Raw genomic sequence first — 17,895 nt, forward strand, 5'->3', positions numbered from 1 at the left:
AGGAGCGGCTGGGAGGCTATTTATCTCCGTAAGGGGCCTCCCTGCTCCCTGCAGCCCAGGGGTTAGGGTGCGCAGAGATCCCCGGATTCCCTACCTCTGGATTAAGTGTCCTGCCCTGCCTGTTTAAGACTTTCAAAAAGCACCCGTCAAAACAATACAACGACCACAAAAAAAAAAAAAAAATTTAAATTAAAAAAAGAAAATTTTTTTTTAATTAAAAAAAATAAAAATAAAAAAAGTATAAAAGGTGGCCACTCGTTTTTCTTTATTCTCCGGCGCCAGCCTCAGGCATCTGCTCACTGGTCTTGCTGCCCTGTTTCCCTAGTATTGGGGTCCCTATCCCTTTAAGACTTCCAAAAAGCACTCGCCAAAACAAAACAGCAAAAAAAAAAAAGAAAATGGTCCCTCGCTTTTCTGGTGTCCTCCTCCGGCGCCCGGCCTCCGGTTCCCACTCACTGTTCTTGCTGCCCTGTTTTCCTAGTATCCAGGGCCCTGCGCTCTGGCCCGGATGGCTGGGGCTGGGTGTTCGGCAGTCCTGGGCTCCGTCTCCCTCCCGCTCTGCCTACTCTTCTCCTGCCGGGAGCTGGGGGGGATGGGCTCTCGGCTCCCGCGGGGCCGGGGCTTGTATCTTACCCCCTTCGCGAGGCGCTGGGTTCTCTCAGGTGCGGATGTGGTCTGGATATTGTCCTGTGTCCTCTGGTCTTTATTCTAGGAAGGGTTGTCTTTGTTATATTTTCATAGATAGATGTGGTTTTGGGAGGAGATTTCCACTGCTCTACTCACGCCGCCATCTTCCGCCCCCTCTCCACTCATGCCTTTCCTTTTTATCAGAATGAATTCTCAACTAGCATTCACATTGGGAAAGATCTAATCAACTAATTGGTATTAAGGTATTCAAAGTTGATAGAATTTAATGTGCTGCCCTCCCTTCTAAAAATATGTGCATATTACCTCTGAAAATTATCTTCAAACCAATGTTCCTATTGGATATTTTCAGAATTCAGTGGAAAAGTTGGCTTAGGTTAAGTTTTCTTTATTCAGAGTAAGTTCTGAAAGTGAGGCCCTCTCAAAGAGATTTGAGATGGGGGAGACTTTATCCTTTAGAGAGCTCTTCTTTAAAGAATTATTCTTAGTAGTCATCATTATTAAGACACAATTCTAGGAATTTGAAGGCAACAGTGTTCAATAGATAGACAAAAGTCTTTGGAATCAGACAGAACCTGGATTGAAATCCAAACTCATTGCTTTGATCCTTGGGGGAAAAAAATGACATAGTACTGTAGTTACAATAAGGAACTTTTAAGTCAGGCTGCTCATGTTTTCTTAATTAAAGTATCATTGATATACAATCTTATGAAGGTTCCACATGAACAACATTGTGGTTTCAACATTCACCCATATTATCAAGTCCCCCCCCCACTCCCACTGCTGTCACAGTCTGTCAGCATAGTATGATGCTATAGAGTCATTACTTGTCTTCTCCCTGCTGTACTGCCCTCCCCTGACCTACCTATATTGTGATTACAAATTATAGTGCTTCTTAATCCCCTTTTTCTTTCCTCCCCACCCTTCCCAACCCCTCCCCTTTGGTAACCACTAGTCCCTTCTCAGAGTCAGAGTCTGCTGCTATTTCAGTTTTGCTTTGTTTTTACACTCCACAAATGAGTGAAGTCATTTGGTACTTGTCTTTCTCCAGTGAGAAATAATACTCTCACTTATTCTGCTGAGTATAATACCCTCTAGATCCATCCACATTGTTGCAAATGGTAGGATCTCTTGTTTTTATGGCTGAATAATATTTCATTGTGTATATGTACCACATCTTCTTTATCCGTTCATCTATTGATGGACACTTAGATTGCTTCCATATCTTGGCTATTGTAAATAGTGCAGCAATAAACATAGGGGTGCATATGTCTTTTCAAATCAGGGATCTTGTTTTCTTTGGGAAAATTCCTAGGAGTGGAATGACTGGGTCGAATGGTATTCTATTTTTAGTTTTCTGAGGAACCTCCGTATTTATTGCTTTCCACAGCAGTTGAACCAATTTACATTCTCACCGCCAGTGTAGTAGGGTTCCCCTTTCTCTGCATCCTTGCCAGCATTTGTTGTTTTTTGTCTTTTGGATGTTGGCTGTCCTAACTGGTATGAGGTGATATCTCATTGTGGTTTTAATTTGCATTTCCCTAATGATTAGTGATGTGGAGCATCTTTTTATGTGCCTGTTGGCCATCCAGATTCTTTCTTTAGAGAAGTGTCTGTTCATATCCTCTGCCCATTTTTTAAGGGGTTATTTGCTTTTTGGGTCTTGAGGCATGTGAATTCTTTATGTATTTTGGTTATTCACCCCTTATTGGGTAAGTCATTGATGAATATATTCTCCCATACTGTAAGATGCCTTTTTGTTCTGCTGGGGTATCCTTTGCTTTTTAGTTTGATGTAGTCCCACTTACCCATTTTTTATTTTGTTTCCCTTGCCTGAGGAGATGCGTTCAGGAAAAAGTTGCTCATGTTTATACTCAAGAGATTTTTGCTTTTGTTTTCTTCTAAGAACTTAATAGTTTCATGACTTACATTCAGGTCTTTGATCCATTTCAAGTTTACTTTTGTGTATGGAGTTAGACAATAATCCAGTTTCATTCTTTTACATGTAGATGTCCAGTTTTGCCAGCACCAGTTGTTGAAGAGGCTGCCTTTTCCCCATTGTATGTTCATGGCTCCTTTATCGCATATTAATTAACCATATATGTGTGGTTTATATCTGGGCTCTCTATTCTGTCCATAAATTTATGGGTCTGTTCTTGTGCCAGTACCAAGTTGTTTTGATTACTATGGCTTTGTAGTAGAGCTTGAAGTTGAGGAGCATAATCCCCCCAGCTTTATTCTTCTCAGGATTGCTTTGGCTATTCATAGTCTTTTTTGGTTCCATGTGAATTTTAGAATTATTTGTTCTAGTTCATTGAAGAATGCTGTTGGTGTTTTGATAGGGATTGCATTGAATCTGTAGATTGCTTTTGGCAGGATGACCATTTTGACAATATTAATTCTTTGGGATGTATTTCCATTTATTGATGTCTTCTTTAATTTCTCTGATAGTGTCTTATAGTTTTCAGAGTATAGGTCTTTCACCTCCTTGGCTAGGTTTATTCCTAGGTATTTTATTCTTTTTGATGCAATTATAAATACAGATGTTTTCCTGATTTCTCTTTCTACTAATTCATTGTTAGAAAATAGGAATCGGATTTCTGTGTGTTTATTTTGTATCCTACAACTTTGCTGACTTCAGTTATTAGTTATAGTAGTTTTTTTGTCGAGTCTTTAGGGTTTTTTATGTGTAATATCATGTCGTCTGCAAACAGTGACAGCTTAACTTTTTCCTTATCAATTTGGATGCCTTTTATTTCTTTGTGTTGTCTGATTGCTGTGGCTAGGACCTCCAGGAGGCTGCTCATATTTTAATAAACTTCACTGCTGTGTTGTATTGGCTAATTTACATAATTCTTTGTGCCTGTCTTTCCTCATTAGTAAAATGAGAGAACGCTAGTACCTACCGTCTAGGATTATTGTGAAAATTTAGTGCGATAATACATGAACAGTTTTAGAAAATATAATAAGTTGTCAGTCAGTCTTAACTGTTAGGTAATATTACTTTACTTTTTTGAGACTTGCTTTTCTCATCTATAAAAATGAGGGTAATATTGTTTATATCCTACTAGCTTATGGAAAGATTTTTAAATTTATGTATTTAATTTATTTCTAGCATACAAATTTGCCTAGTGTAATTTGTGGCACACAGGAAGAAATTAATAAATGACCCTTTCATTTATTAAGTTTCAAGTTACCTGTAGTCCTATGGAAAAAGATAAGTATGAACATCACAATTTACAAAACCACCCACTGCAATCTGGTTTCTGCCCTTACCAATAGTGATCTTGCTATTACAGGTCAAGTACAACAGCACCCATGATAACCGAATCTGTGAGTATTTCTCCTCTTAATGCTATCTGATATTCATCTTCCTTGTTGACCATCATCATGCCTTGACTTGTATGGCATTATTGTCTTCTAATGTCATAGAAAACTTCTCCTACCTCTGTGACCACTCCTTTTTAGTTGCTTTCCCTGGAATCACTTCCTCTGGAAGTTTAGTTTTTAATGGGGTTCTGCCTTATGTCCCTGTCTCTTCTTACTTTGTACATTTTCCTGAAACAGTCTCACTCCTCTTGCGTTGTTTTAACTATCACTGTACAGTAATGACCCCCTGCTCAGACCTCTCTTTTGAACTGCAGATCCACAAGACTAGCTGTCTGCTCTACATTATCATCTGGTTTTCAGTTCTACAAGCCAAGCAAAATATGACCCTAAACAAGCTTACTTTCTCTTATGAGATTGCCCTTCTTCCTGATATTTTTAATACTGATTGTCTTGCTAATGGGTTTCAGCCCGGGCAAGTTCGCTATGGATTCAGTGTGACCAAGAAATTGACCACAAAACGCTCTTTGGGGTGAAAGGGTCTTACAAAACTGCCATCCAGCCCATCTCTCTCTCTCTCCTGCTCCAGCAGCAACCACACCGGCCCTCCCCCTCACCTCTCAGGTACAGATAAGCCCTCTGTTGCCCGGGTAATTACCCATTGATATGGAGATGAAGATGCAAATGCACTAAAGCCTACTTCTTTACACCTCTGGATGCCTGTTGATATGCAGATGTACCAAAGCCAGGCAAGATATTCTGGAAATATTACAATTTTACCCACATTGATTTGTGGCATTGCCAGCTACTCAATCTCCTAAGCCAGAAACCTGGGAATCTTGCCAACATGTTTTGCAAACTCAAGACAGATTTCCCAGGCTAATGACCAAAATAGCTACCAGATTAATAACAATGCCATTTAGTGATTAAAATACTTGCATCTTGATAGCAAAAGGGTTTTCTTGGCTCTATTACTCATTTTACATTGGCCATCTAGAGTAATGACTTCACTGTATTACAAGGCAGTTTTACCATCTGTGCCAGAAAGAGAAAATGTGTCATAATGAAATAGTAAAGTCATTATGAAATTCTCCAATGCTTGGAAAATGCAAGACAATGTTATCTTATTATGCTTATTAATAAGTGAGTGGTATCTTTGAAGGCATCTGATCAGAATGAAAAATATTAAAATATATGGTTATGGGCAAAACATTAGCAGTATTAATAAATAAAAGCAGAACAAACCAGTCAAATCAGTCTCACAGACACACACGCTACCACTGCTACCACCACCACCACCACCACCACAGAAAGACTCAAAAACAAAAGGTTTTTACTGAATTCCCTGATGCTTGGTTCTGTCTTGTAAAGACCTAAAAATTAAACGCAAGGACTTGTTTTTTCCTTTCATTTCCTCCATAAAGATTAAGGCTTTCAAAGTCTTTTGAATGCTGTGTCATCAGGAAGCTATACTGGGTGTTGTGCCTTTGGAGGTGGGGAAGGGATACAATGATTCATGCCGGTCTACCTCTTCTGTGCTTTCATAAAGATGTGTTATGGGATGTGAAGTATGGTTTTTTAAATCACTCTGGACCTTTGGAAAGCTATAACATCATGACCATATTCTTAGAGGGATCTCATTTTCCTTGACGGCCTGCATCTGGGCTACCTTTTCATTCTTCCATAAGGCAAGGCATATTTGATAACTCCTTTTCTGATGTTTAGAAATGTGGAGATAATCAGTTCCTAAGATTCTCAGCTGAATAGCAAAAGTAGGATTCCCCCTTTTTCCACCAACAAAAAGAAACCTGTTCTTGGGAATGTAGATGGCACAAGTAAGAAAAGTAATGATGTTAACAGAGAAGATCTTTGTGTATTTTTCTTTTCTGAGTAAACAAGTAATATATTTTTATTTATTGAAAGTTTGGAAAGTACCAAAAATAATTTAGAAGAAAGTAAATATCACCAATATTCTCAACACCACACACATAACAGTCACTCTTTAGCATTTTGTTAGATTTTCTTATTTGTTTTTCAATACATTTTTGTGCTTTTTAAAATTAAGATTATACTGTATTTATCACTCTGTAACTTGCTCAAAAATATTTAATTTTTTAAAATAAATCATACATTTATATGCTTAAAAATCCAAAAAGCATGAAGCTCTATACAGTGAAACATAGTGTTTCTTTCCAATTCAGTAGGTAACTACTATGTACATTTCCTTGTAGAGAATTATTATGCTTATGAAAGCAAATTTGAATAATTTCTTTGCTACACCTTTTGATTTTTCACACAAACAAAAGCATTCTATAATCATTATTCTGCACTGTTTTTTTCACTTGATATATTTTGTAATTCATTCCAAATCATTACATAAAGAGCTTCTTCATTTCCTTTTTACAGCCATCATTTTATAACATTCCATTGTATATAAGTACTATAGTTTATTTAACCAGTCCCTTAATACTGGACACTTAGATTGCTTCTAGTCATTTGCTGTTAATAACAATTCTACAGTGAATAACCTTGTGTATAGGTCATTTTGCCCACAATAGGAGATTCCTAGAAGTAGAATTCTTAGGCTAAATGGTATGTGCATTTCAATTTTGATAGCAATTACTAAAATGCCCTGCAGAAGTTATGTCTATAACAATGTGTAAGAGCATCTGATTCTATAATCATGCCAATATAGGGTGTTAGTAAACTTTAAACCATTGGCAATATAATAGGTGAAAAGTAACATTTACCTTACCATGAAAGATCTTTATAAAAGCCTCTAAGTTATTTTTCTGTGGACTTTTTCCTGTTTTATACCCATTTTCCTTAGATTGTTGTCTTTTCCTATAGCTTTGTAGGAGCTCTTTATTAAGGGAATTAATCATTTGTCTGTAATGTGAGTTTCAAATATCTTTTTCTTAATTTCCCTTTTGATATTTTTATGATGGCTTTTCTATGCATAAATATCTGATTTTTAGTAAGTCAAATTAATTATTTATCTTAGTGCTTCTTTGTTCTGTTTGATGCTCTGAATGGGCTTCCACATTGTATGATTATTTTAAAATGTTTCTTCATGGCTTCTTCTATTACAGAGGTGCATAGTGGTAGTTTAAATTTGCATTTTCCTGATGATATATGCTGTGGCCTATCTTTTCATGTGTTTATTTGCCATTTTTATATCTTTTTTGATAATGTGTCTATTAAGGTCTGTGGCCTGTTTTTTTAGATGGCCCATTTGTTTTCTTACTGGTGACTTTTAAGAGTTCTTTGTGTATTTTGGATAACAGTCCTTTATCAGATGTGTTTCTTGCAGATATTTTCTCTTTCTATGGCTTGTCTTCTCATTCTCTTGACATTGTCTGTCACAGAGCAGTTTTTAATTTTAATGAAGTTCTGCTTGTCATTTCTTTCTTTCATGGATGATGCCCTTGGTCTTGTATCTAAAAGGTCATTACCATACCTAAGGTCATCTAGGTTTTTTTCCTAGGTTATCCTCTAGGAAGGAGGTTTATAGTTTTGCATTTTACATTTAGGTGTGTGATTCATTTTGAGGTAACTGTTGTAAAGGGTGTAAGGCTTGTGTCTAAATTCATTTTTTTGCATGTAGATGTCCAGCACCATTTGTTGAAAAGACTTTCTTTGCTCCATTGTATTGCCTTTACTCCTTTGTCAGGACTATTTGACCATATTTATGTGGGCCTTCTATTCTGTTTCACTGATGTGTTTGGCTCTTCTTTTACCAATACCACACTGTCTTGCTTACTATTGCTTTATAGTATCTTGAAGTTGGATTGTGATAGTCCTTTTTTGAAGAAAAACTTTGTTCTTTTCTTTCAGTCTTGTGTTGGCTATTCTTCGTCTTTTGCTTCTCCATATAAAGTTTAGAATAAGTTTGTTGATATCCACAAAATAACTTGCTGGGAATTGATTGGGATTGCATTAAATCTATAGATCAAGTTGGGAAAAACTGACATCTTGACAATATTGAGTCTTGCTTTCCATGAACATGGATTATCTCTGCATTTAATTCTTTGATATCTTTCATCTGTTTTTTAGTTTTCTTCATATACATCTTTTACATATTTTGTTAGATTTATACCTAAGAATTTAATTTTGGGGGGTGCTAAAATAAATGGTAATGTGCTTTTAATTTCTAATTCCACTATAATTCATTGCTGGTTTATAGGGAAGTGGTTGACGTTTGTGTATTAACCTTGTATCCTACAACCTTGCTATAATCATTTAGTAGTTCCAGTTTTCTACTCAGATGATCATGTCATCTGTTAACAAAGACAGTTTTATTTCTTCTTTCCTTTTTTTTTATTTCTTTATTTCCTTTTTTTGTCTTATTGCATTAGCTAAAACTTCCAATAAAATGTTTAAAAATGGTGGTGAGAGGGGACACCCTTGCCTTGTTCCTGATCTTAGTGGGAAAGTTTTGAGCTTCTCACCATTAAGTATGATGATAACTGTAGGTTTTGTAGATGTTCTTTATCAATTTGAGGTAGTTCCCCTCTATTCCTAGTTAATTGAGAGTTTTTATCATGAATGAGTGTTAGATTTCATCAGATGCTTTTTCTGCATCTGTTGATATAATCATGTGATTTTTTTTCTCATTTAGCCTATTGATGTGATAAATTACAGTAATTGGTTTTGGAATGCCAAGTCAGCCTTGTATACCTGGAGGAAATCCTACTTGATCATGGTGTATAATTCTTTTCATATATTGTTGGATTTGATTTGCTAATATTTTATTAAGGATTTTTGTATCCATATTGATGAGAGATATTGGTCCAAAGATTTTCTTGTAATATCTTTTCTGGTTTTGGTATTAGGGTAGAGCTGGCCTCATGGAATGATTTGGGAAGTATTCCCTCTGCTTCTGTCTTCTGAAAGAGATTGTAAGGAATTGGTATAATTTCTTCCTTAAATGTTGAGTAAAACTCACCAGTGAAACCATCTAGGTCTTGTGTTTTCTGTTTCCAAATGTTATTAATTGTTGATTCAATTGCTTTAATAGATATAGGCTTACTTAGATTATTTCTTACTGAGTTTTGGAGATTGTGTCTTTCAAAGAATTGGTCCATTCACTAGGTTATCAAAATTAGTGAGCTTAGAGTTGTTTATAGTATTCCTCTATAATGTCCCTGTGATCTATAGTGATGTCCCCTATATCATTGACGAGTTAACCTAATTTCTCCTGAAGGAAGGAAACAAAGATTAGATGCTGTACACTTAGATAAGACATAACCAGGAGACATGCTAGAGTTGAAATCCCAATGCTGCCCCCTCTGGCCACTCTTTATCCTGTGAACCACAGAGCAGAGACCGCAAATACTGCCACACTGCTGCCAAAATACTAAAGGTCTTCTTGACTCTTAACTGGCAAAAGAGCCTGCGTAATCTGACACTACTAATTCTTCCTTCCACCTTTCCAGTCTAGATGAGAGGTCAATTGATTTTTTTTACTAAGGTATCATTGATATACATTCTTCTAAAGGTTTCACATGAGCAACATTGTGGTTACTATATTCACCAATATTGTCAAGTCCCCCTACACCCCATTGAAGTCACTGTTCATCAGTGTAATAAGATGCCACAGAGTCACTACTTGTTTTCTCTGTGCTACACAATCTTCCCCCTGACCTCCCACATACCATGTGTGCCAATCATAATACCCCTCAAACCCCTTCTCCCTCCCTCCCCACCCGCCCTTCCCCACCCCTCCCCATTGGTAACTACTAGTCCCTTCTTGGAGTTTGTGAGTCTGCTGCTGTTTTGTTCCTTCAGTTTTGCTTTGTTCTTATACTCCACAAATGAGTAAAATCATTTGGTAACTTGTCTTTCTCCACCTGGTTTATTTCATTGAGCATAATATCCTCCAGCTCCATTCATGTTGTTACAAATGGTAGGATTTGTTTTCTTCTTCTGGCTGAATAATATTCCATTGTGTATATGTACCACATCTTCTTTATCCATTCATCTACTGATGGACACTTAAGTTGCTTCCGTATCTTGGCTTTTGTAAATAGTGCTGCGATAAACAGAGGGGTGCATGTGTCTTTTTGAATCTGGTATCTTGTTTTCTTTGGGTAAATTTCTAGGAGTTGAATGACTGAGTCAAATGGTATTCTATTTTTAGTTTTCTGAGGAACCTCCATATTGCTTTCTACTATGATTGAACCAATTTACATTCCCACCAACACTGTAAGAGGGTTCCCCTTTCATGGCATCCTTGCCAGCATTTGTTATTCCTTGTCTTTTGGATGTTGGCCATCCTAACTGGTAGGAAGTGATACTTCATTGTGCTTTTAATTTGCATTTCCCTGATAATTGGTAATGTGGAACATCTTTTCATGTGCCTGTTGGCCATCTGAATTTCTTCTTTGGAAAAGTGTCTATTCAGTGGTTATTTGATTTTTGGGTGTTGAGGTGTGTGAGTTCTTTATATATTTTGGCTGTTAACCCCTTGTTGGATATGTCATTTGCAAATAATCCAGTTTCATTCTCTTACATGTAGCTGTAATGTACATTATTCTTGCATACTGTAGGATGCCTTTTTGTTCTACTGATGGTGTCCTTTGCTGTACAGAAGCTTTTTAGTTTGATGTAGTCCCATTTCTTCATTTTTACATTTTCCCCTTGCCCAAGGAGATGTGTTGAGAGAAAAGTTGCTCATGTTTATACTCAAGAGATTTTTTGCTTGTGTTTTCTTTTAAGAGTTTTATGGTTTCATGACTTACTTTCAGGTCTTCGATCCATTTTGAGTTTACTTTTGTGTATGGAGTAAGAGAATCAAGTTTCATTCTCTTTCATGTAGCTGTCCAGTTTTGCCAACACCAGTTGTTGAAGAGGCTGTCATTTCCTCATTGTATATCCATGGCTCCTTTATCATATATTAATTGACCATAGATGTGTGGGTTTATATCTTGGCTCTCTAGTCTGTTCCATTGGTCTATGGGTCTGTTCTTGTGCCAGTACCAAATTGTCTTGATTACTGTGGCTTTGTAATAGAGCTTGAAGTTGGGGAGTGTAATTCCCCCAGCTTTATTTTTTGTTCTGAAGATTGCTTTGGCTATTCAGGGTCATTTGTCATTACATGTGAATTTTAGACTATTCATTGAAGAATGCTCTTGTTATTTTGGTATGGATTGCATTAAATCTGTAGGTTGCTTTAGGCAGGATGGCCATTTTGACAATATTAATTCTTGCTATACATGAGCACAGGATGTGTTTCCATTTATTGGTATCTTTAATTTCTCTCATGAGTGTCTTGTAGTTTATAGAGTATAGGTCTTTCACCTCCTTGGCTGGGTTTATTCATAGGTATTTTATTCTTTTTGAAGCAATTGTGAATGGAATTGTTTTCCTAATTCTCTTTCTGCTAGTTCATCGTTAGTATATAGGAATGCAACAGATTTCTGTGTATTAATTTTGTATCCCACAACTTTGCTGGATTCAGTTTTTAGCTCTAGTAGTTTTGGGGCGGTTTCTTCAGGGTTTTTTATATACAATATCATGTCATCTGCAAACAGTGACAGTTTGACTTCTTCCTTACCAATCTGGATGCCTTTTATTTCTTTGTGTTGTCTGATTGCCATGACTAGGACCTCCAGAACTATGTTGTATAAAACTGGGGAAAGTGGGCATCCTTGTCTTATTCCCAGTCTTAAAGGAAAAGCTTTCAGCTTCTCGCTGTTCAGTATAATGTTGGCTGTGGGTTTGTCATATATGGCCTTTATTATGTTGAGGTACGTGCCCTCTATACCCATTTTGTTGAGAGTTTTTATCATGAATGGATGTTGAAATCTGTTGATGCTTTTTCAGCACCTATGGAGTTGATCATGTGATTTTTGTCCTTTTTGTTGATGTCGTGAATGATTTTGATGGATTTTCAAATATTGTACTCTCCTTGCATCCCTGGAATAAATCCTACTTGATCATGGTGGATGATCTTTTTGATGTATTTTTGAATTCGGTTTGTGAATATTTTGTTGAATATTTTTACATCTATGTTCATCATGGATATTGGTCTATAATTTTCTTTTTTTGTGATGTCTTTGCCTCGTTTTGGTATTAGAGTGTTGCTGGCCTCATAGAATGAGTTTGGAAGTATTCTTTCCTCTCCTACTTTTTGGAAAATTTTAAGGAGGATGGATATTAGGTCTTCACTAAACGTTTGATAAAATTCAGCAGTGAAGCCATCCATTCCAGGAGTTTTTTTCTTAGGTGGTTTTTTTATTATCAATTCAATTTCCTCACTGGCACTTGGTCTATTCAGATTTTCTGTTTCTTCCTTGGTCAGTCTTGGAATGTTGTATTTTTCTAGAAAGTTGTCCATTTCTGCTAGGTTATCCAGTTTGTTACCATATAATTTTTCATAGTATTCTCTCATAATTCTTTGTATTTCTGTGGTGTCCATCATGATTTTTCCTTTCTCATTTCTGATTCTGTTTATGTGTGTAGACTCTCTTTTTTCTTGATAATTCTGGTTACGGGTTTATCTATTTTGTTTATTTTTCTCAAAGAACTAGCTCTTGGTTTCATTAATTTTTTCTATTGTTTTATTCTTCTCAATTTTGTTTATTTCTTCTCTGATCTTCATTATGTCCCTCCTTTTACTGACTTTGAGCCTCATTTGTTCTTCTTTTTCTAGATTCATTAATTTGAGTTTAGATTGTACATTTGGGATTATTCTTCTTTCCTAAGGTAAGCCTGTATTGCAATCTTAGCGTGGACTTTGCTGCATCCCACAGATTTTGCAGTATTGAGTTGTTGTTTTCATTTGTCTCCATATAGTGCTTGATCTCTGGTTTTTATTTTTTTGGTCATTGGTCCATTGATTATTTAGGAGCATGTTGTGAAGCCTCCATGTGTTTGTGAGATTTTTTGTTTTCTTTGCAAAATTTATTTCTAGTTTCATACCTTTGTGATCTGAGAAGCTGATTGGTACAATTTCAAACCTTCTGAATTTACTGAGGCTCATTTTGTGGCCTAGTATATGATCTATCCTTGAAAATGTTCCATGTGCACTTGAGAAGAATGTGTATCTTGTTTTTGAGTGGAGTGTTCTGTCAATGTCTGTTGTTAGATCCATCTGTTCTAATGTGTTGTTCAGTGCCTCTGTCTCCTTATTTTCTGTCTGGTGGATCTGTCCTTTGGAGTGAGTGGTGTGTTGAAGTCTCCTAAAATAAATACATTGCATTCTATTTCCCCTTTTAATTCTGTTAGTATTTGTTGTACATATGTAGGTGCTCCTGTGTTGGATGCATAGATCTTTATAGTGGTTTTATCCTCTTGTTGGACTGACCCTTTTATCACTATGTAATGTCCTTCTTTGTCTCTTGTTACTTTCTTTGTTTTGAAGTCTATTTTGTCTGATACAAGTACTGCAACTCCTGCTTTTTTCTCCCTACTGTTAGCATGAAGTATCTTTTTCCATCTCTTCACTTAATCTGTGTATCTTTGGATTTGGAGTGAGTCTCTTGGAGGCAGCATATAGATGGGTCTTGTTTTTTTATTCATTCTGTAACTCACTGTCTTTTGATTCAGTCCATTTACATTCAGGGTGATTATTGATAGGTATGTACTTATTGTCATTGCAGGCTTTCATTTTGTGGTTACCAAAGGTTCAAGCGCAGCTTCTTTATTATCTAACAGTCGGACTTTACTCATTTCGTATGCTGCTTCAAACACAATCTAAAGGTTTTTTTTCCTCCCTTCTTTTTCTTCTTCCTTCACTCTATATATTAGGTGTCATATTCTGTGCCTTTTTTGTATCCCTTGATTGTCTTTGTGGGCAGTTAATTTAATTTTGCATTTGTTTAGTAATGAATTGGTCTACTTCCTTTATTGTGGTTTTATTTTTCTGGTGACAGCTATTTAGCCTTAGGAGCATTTCCATATATAGCAATCCCTCCAAAATACACTGTAGAGACAGTTTATGGGAGGTAAATTCCCTCAACTTTTGCTTATCTGGAAATTGTTTAATCTCACCTTCAAATTGAAATTATAATCTTGCTGGGTAGAGTATTCTTGGTTTGAGGCCCTTTTGTTTCATTGCTTTAAATATATCATGCCACTCCCTTCTAGCCTCTAAGGTTTCTGCTGAGAAGTCTGATGATAGCCTGATGGGTTTTCCTTTTTGTGTGATCTTTTATTTCCCTCTGGCTGCTTTTAATACTCTGTCCTTGTCCTTGAGCTTTGCCATTTTAATTATTATGTGTCTTGGTGTTATCTTCTTTGGGTCCCTTGTGTTGGGAGATCTGTGCACTTCCATGGCCTGAGATTCTTCAGATACTTCCTTCCTCAGATTTGGGAAGTTTTCAGCAATTATTTCCTCGACACTTTCAATCCATTTCTCTCTGCTCTTCTTATGGTACCCCTGTAATGCAAATATTCTTCTGTTTGGATTGGTCACACAGTTCTCTTAATATTCTTTCATTTCTAGAGATCCTTTTTTTCTCTCTGTGATGCAGCATCTTTGTATTCCTGTTGTCCAACTTCTATTTAATTTACCATCCCCTCTACCTCATCTAATCTGCTTTTGAATCCTTCCACTGTATGTTTCGTTTCAGATACTGTATTTTTCAAAGTTTCTTTTTAAATCCCTCCATTATATGTGTTATTTTGGATACTGTATTTTTCAAAGTTTCCATCTCTTTCTTGAAGTTCACCCTGAGGTCTTATATATTTTTCTGCAGCTCCGTGAGCAAGTTTATGATTTTAATTTTGAAATCAATCAGGAATATTGGTGATTTCAGTTTTACTTGCCCTTCTTACTGGTGGGATTTGGGGTTGTACCAGTTTCTTTTGATGTTTTGTATTTGTAATGAATAATATGAAATAATAACTTTGTGTAGGTGGTACTCTCTAGTGCCCAGAACCTCTACTCTCTGGAGCTACTCAGCCCCTAGAGTGATGGCAGGGGTTGCAGGTGAGTGGTGCTGGTGCCTGCCAGGAGGAAAGAGCTCTTTTCTGCTTCCTGGCTGCAGTGCGTGCCTCCACTCCAGGTCCAGTGTATTGAGTGCACAGGGAGGAGCTCCTATGCTATGCCTCTGTAGCTGCCATAGGTGGGGCTGCCCTCAGGCTGTCCTGGTGCAGTGGCACTGGCAGCAGTTTTGCCAACTGGTGCCAGGCAGGAGGAAGGTGCACAGGCTGTATATCATGATGGGAGTCCTTGGGGGCTGCATTGCCAGCCGGAGGGATGGAGTGCCTAAAGCTCCCAAAGGTTCCCAACCTGCTGGGCTGAGTGTGCCCAGACAATTTTGCCCAACTGTCCTTTCTCCTGAGCAACAAGCTCTGTGCAATCCTTGCCCCTTTAGCAGCCCTCTCGCTGTTGTGAAGTCTCTCAGAGTGCCCGCCTTTCTTTTGTCCCAGAGTGGTCCATTGTGGGTACCTGTTCTCCACAAGTGGCTGAAATCTCAGTCTCTCTGAGTGTTCTACCTGTCTTAACTTTCCAACCCCACTAATCTCAAGAGCACCGTGTAATGTAGGTTCATGCACCCAGAGCGAAACACCAGGCTGGGTGTTCAGCAGTCCTAGGCCTCCACTCCACGCTGCTCTGTTTCTCTTCCTCCCGCCTGTGAACTGGGGTGGGGGAAGGGCTTGGGTCCCACTGGATTGCACTTTGCTACTTTACCCTCTTCGGTGAGGTTTCTCTTTCCCCAGATGTAGGCAGTCTGTTGCAGTCTTCTTTCCTGTCTCTCTTTCAGGATTAGTTGTATATGCTGTATTTTTATAGTATTTGTGGTTTTGGGAGGAGGTTTCTGTCTGGTTTCTCATGCCACCGTCTTTAAGCCCCTCTCCAAGGTCAGTTGATTTTTAAGATGCTTCCTGGGTCATATATTAAATTCTGATACACCCGCAGGACTCTTTCTGGGCTGCTCATTTTGTCTCATTGATTGGTCTGTCTCTAAATACTTGTGCTAGTTCTATATTCCTAAATTTTTTAGATTTCACTTTTAACTAATGCCCAGTAATTTCATAAAGGATTCTTTTTTTTATTGAGGTATCATTGATATACAATCTTATGAAGGTTTCACACAAGCAACATTGTGGTTACAGCATTCACCCATATTATCAAGTCCTCCCACATACCCATTGCAGTCACTGTCCATCGGCATAGTAAGATGCTATAGAGTCATTACTTGTCTTCTCTGTGCTATACTGCTTTCCCCATGACCTGCGTATATTGTATGTGTTAATTATAATGCCCCTTAATCCCCTTCTCCCTCCCTTCCCAACCCCTTCCCTTTGGTAACCACCGGTCCCTTCTCAGAGTCTGTGAGTCTGCTGCTGTTTTGTTCCTTCAGTTTTTGCTTTGATGTTATACTCCACAAATGAGTGGAATCATTTGGTACTTGTCTTTCTCCACTTGGCTTGTTTCACTGAGCATAATAGCCTCTAGCTGCATCCATGTTGTTGCAAATGGTAAGATTTGTTTTCTTTAGAAAGGATTCTTAAAAAATAAGAATTAGGTTTCATAATATAAACATTTTGCTATCACACTCAGGCCTCTTCCAGCGTGAGATGATTTCTTGAATTGATCATTTCTTTGACACTAATTACAGCCCTTTCCTGACCTTGGAAGCATGGGAAAAGGTCTTTGCTTACTTGCTTTTACAGTAATAACTGAAGACATCCATCTCAACTTTAACAAATAACTCTTCACCTGCTTTAAGAATTGCCTTCTAAGAAACTGAATGGCAGAGAGACAGGAGAAAACAGTTTGTTTTCACTATATAACCTTCTCTGTCATCCACATGTATTACTTACTCAAAAGAATGATTAAAATAATTTTTAACAGTTATCCTTGAAAAGGGAGAGCATATATATGTATTCCTTTGATTGCTGCTGAGAACTTTTTTCAAGGGAAGGGAAGGTTTTATGTTTTTCTGTCTTGAATGTGATCACTAGAACCAGATTTGGTCCAAAATGGTAGTGATTTGTTCACCGTTTTGCTCCCACAACAGGTGTGTTGCCATCAGACTGATTACTGGCAATTTGTGAAAGACATCCGCTGGCTCAGTCCCCACTCAGCCTTTCATGTGGAAAAGGTAAGAAGTGAAGGTAACCATAAGACTTCACTGTTTGATGTCCCGTCTGAAGAGTCTCCTATGTAAAACGATGGTGTGTATACAGTTTCCCATTAACTGAGGAGAGGAAATTATCCCTGTAGGACTGATTTGGAGGGGAGGATTGTTTGCTTTAAAAAAATAAACCTTGCAAACCCTTTGCTCCAGGCCATGTTCTCTTCTCTGGGGAAGGGGTGAGAAAGTATTGCTGATGACTACTTAGGAAGAGGATACACCAGTCAGAAAGAAATGTGAAGTTTCTGAAGGCCAGTGTTGGCTACCGGGGTATCCCTCTGCAGTGTCCCCTGTCCTCTCAGCTCAGCATAGTGCCCCGACGGCCATTCGGGGAAACAGAACTCGAGAAGGTTGGATGAACTGGCCAAAGTTACACAGCTAGTTCCAGATCAATCATTGCCAAATTTATGTATCTATTTATTTAACTATTATGGAAAATTTTATATGTACAAAAGGAAAGAGAATAGTGTAATGAATCCTGAAATAGCCATCACCCATCTTCAGTACTTGCTGACATACGGCATGTATACATGTATATCTCACCCACTGCTAGATTCATTGTTGGAGGATGTCAGGTGAAGTAATTTGTTTCTAAATGATCCAGGAACCAAACCACAAGGTGTCAGACTGGCCTTAGGCCAGAGCCCAGTGGTTTTCTTATGTAGATTTGCTTTGTCCTCATTTGATTTTTCCCACCAAACTCCCCTCTAACTTCCTTTTCTAAAATATTTGCTGTAGTCATTTCCTCTTAGAAATTGCCTGAAATTGCCATCCATGCATTTTTTGTGCTGTAGCTGGTCTGTGAGACCTTGCTTTTAGAAGCAGCCAAGTA

General features: G+C 37.6%; 1 protein-coding gene across 3 annotated transcripts in view; it reads left to right on the top strand.

The window, feature by feature from the left end:
* Positions 1–17,895, top strand: part of RUBCN (rubicon autophagy regulator) — a 70,426-nt gene that overhangs the window by 21,971 nt on the left and 30,560 nt on the right. For all 3 annotated transcript variants that reach the window (XM_057503673.1, XM_036904782.2, XM_036904792.2), the window contains exon 3: positions 16,947–17,030. In XM_057503673.1, coding sequence (XP_057359656.1) covers positions 16,947–17,030 — 84 coding nt within the window. The remainder of the gene's footprint in view (positions 1–16,946; positions 17,031–17,895) is intronic.

Source organism: Manis pentadactyla, chromosome 1, assembly GCF_030020395.1.
Source record: "Manis pentadactyla isolate mManPen7 chromosome 1, mManPen7.hap1, whole genome shotgun sequence".
Classification (NCBI taxonomy): domain Eukaryota; kingdom Metazoa; phylum Chordata; class Mammalia; order Pholidota; family Manidae; genus Manis; species Manis pentadactyla.